At 31.8% G+C, this 6,173-nt stretch overlaps 1 protein-coding gene across 1 annotated transcript; it reads right to left on the bottom strand.

Moving 5' to 3' along the window:
* Positions 1-2,912: 2,912 nt before the first annotated feature.
* On the bottom strand, positions 2,913-6,100 carry HAND1 (heart and neural crest derivatives expressed 1). The gene is made up of 2 exons (XM_056569469.1): positions 5,600-6,100; positions 2,913-3,017 (listed from the first exon to the last, which is right to left on the bottom strand). Exons 1-2 carry the CDS (start codon positions 6,098-6,100, stop codon positions 2,913-2,915), a joined length of 606 nt encoding a protein of 201 aa, XP_056425444.1.
* Between the last annotated feature and the right edge of the window lie 73 nt (positions 6,101-6,173).

Here is a 6,173-nt window from a genome sequence, read left to right as displayed (position 1 = left end):
AAATAGCTTGTACTAAGCGCTCACACCGCTGCATTTTGTAGGGTAAATTTTGCTATAGAGGTGCATGAACCTCCACAGCATCAGACTTCTATATGTATTGACCCCTAGCAGCAATGCTTCTAGCCGAGATGTTCACAGTATACAAGGGGTATTCATTTTAGAGGAAATCTACAAGATAGACAGATAGATAGAAAGATAGATCGATTTTACATAGATAGCTAGATAGACGTATAGATGAATAGATAGATATACTTATAGAATAATCATAGATATGCAATAGAAAGATATACAGATAGATAGACAGAATGATAGATCGGTTTTACATGGATAGCTAGATAGACATATAGATAAATAAATATACATATAGAATAATCATAGATAGGCAATAGATAGATATACAGATAGATAAATAGAGATACATAGATAGATAATAGATAGATGGACAGATAGATAATAAATAGATAGATAGAAGATAAATAAATAAATAGATATAAGATAGATAGCTAGAAAGACAGAAGTATAGAAAAGAAATAAATAGATATAGCAAAGATAGAGAAATAGACAGACATATAGAAGATAAGTAAATAGAAGAGAAATAAATAGACGTATAGAAAATAAATAGACAGATAATACATATATTGATAGACATAAGAAAGATAGACGTATAGAAGATAGATAAATACATGAGCATATAGATAGATTTAAAAGATAAGTAGATAGATATATTTATAGATAGGTAAAAAAAAGATAGATAGATAGATAGATATAGATAGATAGATGGATAGAGATAGATAGATCGATAGATAAAGATAGATAGAGATAGATAGATAAAGATAGATAGAGATAGATAGATAGATATAGATAAGAAAGATATGAGATAGATAGATAGAGAGAAGATAGATAGATATCAGATAGATAGATAGATATCGATAAGATAAATATGAGATAGATAGATATATAGAAGATAGATAGATAGATAGATAGATAATAGATAGGATAGATAGATAGATAGATAGATAGAAGATAGATAGATGATAGACATGAGATAGATAGATAGATAGATAGAGACAGATATAGATAGAGATAGATAATAGATAGATAGATAGATAGATAGATAGATAGATAGATAGATAGATAGATAGATAGAGATAGATAACAGGTAGAAGTTAGCTTAATAGACAGACATAAAAAAATAGATTGATGACCTATGGAATGAGGATTGATTGATAATAGGCATAGTTAGATTGATATCTACATTTATAGACAGATAAAGAGAAGATAGATCCATTTGTAGATATATGGAGATAGCTATGTAGGTGACATATACATTGAAGATTGATAGATAGAGTAATAGAGGATAAATCAATAGGAAATTGATAGTAGATAGAAATTACATATTACCATATCATTTTTATTATACATAATTTTTCTTATCACTTATGTGCTTCGCTCTGTGGCGTTTCCCTCCAGCGCTGTACAAAAAGCATCGTAGGGAAACTGATTGTAGAACTGATCTCATTCAATGGGACATTTTACATCCCTTCGGTGTCTCACTGGTTTCTCAAGTTGGACGCTGGACGGTGAAACACGCCGCTTTGGCGTCTGACAAAAAACGCATCATGCTGCGTTCCCCTGTCCGGCATGCACAGATAAGTGACCGCCAAATCGTAAACAGTTGATGCTCTTTTGTCATCAGTTGTGGCATCAATTGCGTCAAGTTTCGGGTGGGTTTACCGAGCAGGGCGCTGGACATATGTGAACCCAGCCCATAATGGGAAAATAAAAAAGAAAATTCAAAAACAATTAAAAAAAAGAAAAACAGCCAGAAATTAAATTCAGTTTGAGTGATATGTTTTTTTTTTCTTTCTATTTTTATGTTATAAACAACATAAACATTTCTTCTGGTAAGTGATGAAAACATGAGGTAGCGCACATATTTTACAGTCAGGTCATACACATAGGTAGTTAAATGCATTGAACTTTTCATTATTGAAAAATATTTTTTTTTTATTATGTACAAAAGTGGGTGAAAAAAAAAAGAAAAAAAGTTAATTCGGATAAAACCACAAAATAAGAGTTCAGTCATTACAGACAACCGGACAGGGAACAGTATAGGGAAGGGGGCAGCCCCCACCACAGGGAATCAGCGCACCTAAAATGATCACCGCTTCTATTTTAAAGATCATTTCATGCGCACAGTAGAACCGTAAAGCAGATTTTTTTAAGGTGGTTGGGAACTCAAAATACGATTTATGATAGTGCTGCGACACTTAAAATTTTTCATTTTTTTTCATTCCATTTATTTCCAAATAGGAATTCATAAAAATTGTACATAATCTAATCACGTATAAAAAAAAAAAAAAAAAAAGTTGTCAGTGTAGAATTTTCCTAATTGTGTCTTTTAAGATAATTTCCATTTTATTTGAATTCTTTTCAGTGTAACACTTTTTGTGCTTTAGCAAAAATTCTAAAATATGAGCAGGCGTACCAAATGGAAAAAAAAGAGTGTTTAAAAGAAAAAAAAATGAACAAAAAAAGATAAATTAAAAAGAAAGGAAAAACTAATCCCTGAGTCAATGTAACAAATCTCTAATGGTCCAGCTTAATATATATATATTTTTTATATACACTTTTTAGTCTCTTAAAGTCTAAATCTGTTGAGGCGGTTTATAATTTGCAGTCTTCTTGCGAAGAACACATGGCAATCATTTGTGCACAATCCTGTCTTCAGAAAGTTCTTTAAAGTCTTTTTATCGTCCAAAATATATATATTTTTTTTCTTAAATTGCACATAAATACAGGTGACTGTTCATTCCTTCCCCAGCCTGAAGAAGAGTGCTCAACACATATATTCCTTTTAATCTCTCATTTGTAGGATACAGTTAGAGTGCATTCAGGCTCCTTATCATTTCTTAAGGATTTAGTTCTAAGGCCCAGACCTGTTGTGGCCATCCTGTCCTTCCCTTAATTTTTTTCTCCCCTTGGGGTGCAGCACTCCAAACTCCTTCACTTTGCTGCTGTTGCTGCTGCTGCAAAACATATTAAAAAAAATTTAATTTAAAAACTAATTACAAAAAAATTAAGAAAGACATAAAAAATTAAAATACATAGACAATTAAAATTGTAATATTATTACAATTATATTTAAAATTTAATACAAAATCTATATATATATATGTATATATATATATATATATATATATATATATATATATGACATTTTCTTGCAAAAAAAATTAAATAAATAAAACTTAATACATTTGAAATTTCCTTGCAAAATAAAAACCAAAATTGTTACACATTTTAAATTTCCTTGGAAAATTAGAATAAAATGCTCTCTATTTAAATTCCCTTCCAAAATAAAAAGACAAGTGCTATATCGGGAACTTCCTCGGAAATTTGCCTTTCATTGAATATTGACTTTACCAGAGTTGAAAAATGTCTATTTTATTTCCAAGAAACACTTGGGAGACAGGATAAACATTCTCAGCTCAGCTGCATCACATATCATGTGCTTGGTAAATACAAACCAAATCATCTGAATTATTCGCAGCCTTGTGTATAGTAGAATTCAGGAACATTTGAGGATTATGTTAGGAGACCTCTTGAGAATCATTAATGTAGTTTATGACTCAAGAACTTTCTCACTTTTTCTTCTAAGAACTAGCAGCAAATAGTGGAGTAGTGTTCACTGCTGTTTACAGTGCTGAGTGCAGAATTATAAAATATTATATATTAGGCCATGAGAGAGAGAGAAATAGAATGGGAAGAAATGAAGGGGGGGGGGGGGTAGAACAGAAGAAAAGAAAGAAAATAAGTTAGAATAAGAACAAATAAGGAGAAAGAAAGAAATATGGAACTAGAAGGAAGGGGGAAGTAAGAGAAAATTAGAAGGAATAATAAAGAGAAAAAAAGAAAGGAAGAATTGAGAAAAAGAAGTAGAATAAGAGAGAGAGAAAGAAAGAAAGAAAGTATAAGAACAACATAAAAGGAAAGTAGTAAATATAAAGAGAGAAGTAAAGAGAAAGAAAAAGAAAGAAAGAATGGAAGAAAGAAAACATAAATAAATAGAGAAAGAAAGGCCTTGTGTGGCCTAGAGGGATTTTATATACCAAGTAAACAGAATATAGAAAGAAAGCAAAAAAAAAAAAAATGGAAAGTATAGGTTTGAGAGAATAGATAGATAGATAGATATGAGATAGATAGATAGATAGATATAAGATAGATAGATAGATATGAGATAGATAGAGATAGATAGAGATAGATTGATAGATAGATAGATAGATAGATAGATAGGAGATAGATAGATAGATTATAAATAGAGTATTTCTTTATCACATATCTATTATTCCATTTGGTATCACACATAGTATATACAGTATATAACAGATAGTATATACAGTATATCACACATTTGGTATCACACATAGTATATACAGTATGTAACACACAGTATATACAGTATACCAACACATTTGGTATCACACATAGTATATACAGTATATCATACATTTGGTATCACACATAGTATATACAGTATATAACACATAGTATATACAGTATATCACACATAGTATATACAGTGTATAACACACAGTATATACAGTATACCAACACATTTGGTATCACACATAGTATATCCAGTATATCACACATTTGGTATCACACATAGTATATACAGTATATAACACACAGTATATACAGTATATCACACATAGTATATACAGTATATAACACATTTGGTATCACACATAGTATATACAGTATATAACACACAGTATATCCAGTATATCACACATTTGGTATCACACATAGTATATACAGTATATAACACACAGTATATACAGTATATCACACATAGTATATACAGTATATAACACATTTGGTATCACACATAGTATATACAGTATATAACACACAGTATATCCAGTATATCACACATTTGGTATCACACATAGTATATACAGTATATAACACACAGTATATACAGTATATAACACATTTGGTATCACACATATTATATACAGTATATAACACATAGTATATACAGTATATCACACATAGTATATACAGTATATAACACACAGTGTATACAGTATATAACACATTAGGTATCACACATAGTATATACAGTATATAACACACAGTATATACAGTATATAACACATTTGGTATCACACATATTATATACAGTATATAACACATAGTATATACAGTATATCACACATAGTATATACAGTATATAACACACAGTGTATACAGTATATAACACATTAGGTATCACACATAGTATATACAGTATATAACACATAGTATATACAGTATATAACACATAGTATATACAGTAAATAACACATAGTATATACAGTATATCACACATTTGGTATAACACACAGTATATACAGTATATAACACATTTGGTATCACACATAGTATATACAGTATATAACCCATAGTATATACAGCATATAACACATAGTATATACAGTATATAACACATAGTATATACAGTATATCACACATTTGGTATAACACACAGTATATACAGTATATAACACATTAGGTATCACACATAGTAGTATATTGTACATATACTCACAGTTTCTCTTTTCCTCTTGCAGTCTCTGTTGTCCACCTTCTTGATCTCGGCCTTGAAGCCCTCTGTGCCCCCCGGATCACTATCCTTGGCCAGGACATCCATCAGGTAGCCGATGTAGCTGGTGGCCAGTCTGAGGGTCTTGATCTTGGAGAGCTTGGTGTCTGCCGGCACATTGGGGATACATTCTCTTAGTTCTGCGAACGCACTGTTAATACTTTCCGTCCTTCTCCTCTCCTTTTTGGGGGGCACCCCTTTCCTCCTGGCCAGCCGACCACCTAGAGCCTCCAGGCGGCTGCTGCCGCTACTCTGGGCAGGGCCCACTGTGCCATACTCAGGGCTATAGGGGGGCTGGGTGGCAAATTCTGATGGGGACACTTCTCCTGGATTTAGGACCCATCCTTGGAAGAAAGGTCTGTCCTGGTGGCATCTAGAGCCAGGGGTGAAGATATAAGGTTCTGGCATCATGTGGTGGTGATGCTGGTAACTCCCAATGATGTTCATGGCAAAAGGTGCCCAGGTCCCCAAACTCCAGCAAGTCTCTGTTCTTTTCCTTCTGTCAGATTTCTAGGAACTC

Source organism: Hyla sarda, chromosome 4 (assembly GCF_029499605.1).
Source record: "Hyla sarda isolate aHylSar1 chromosome 4, aHylSar1.hap1, whole genome shotgun sequence".
NCBI classification, from domain to species: domain Eukaryota; kingdom Metazoa; phylum Chordata; class Amphibia; order Anura; family Hylidae; genus Hyla; species Hyla sarda.
Note: the sequence above shows the minus strand (reverse complement) of the source record. Positions and strands in the feature narration are given on the sequence as shown.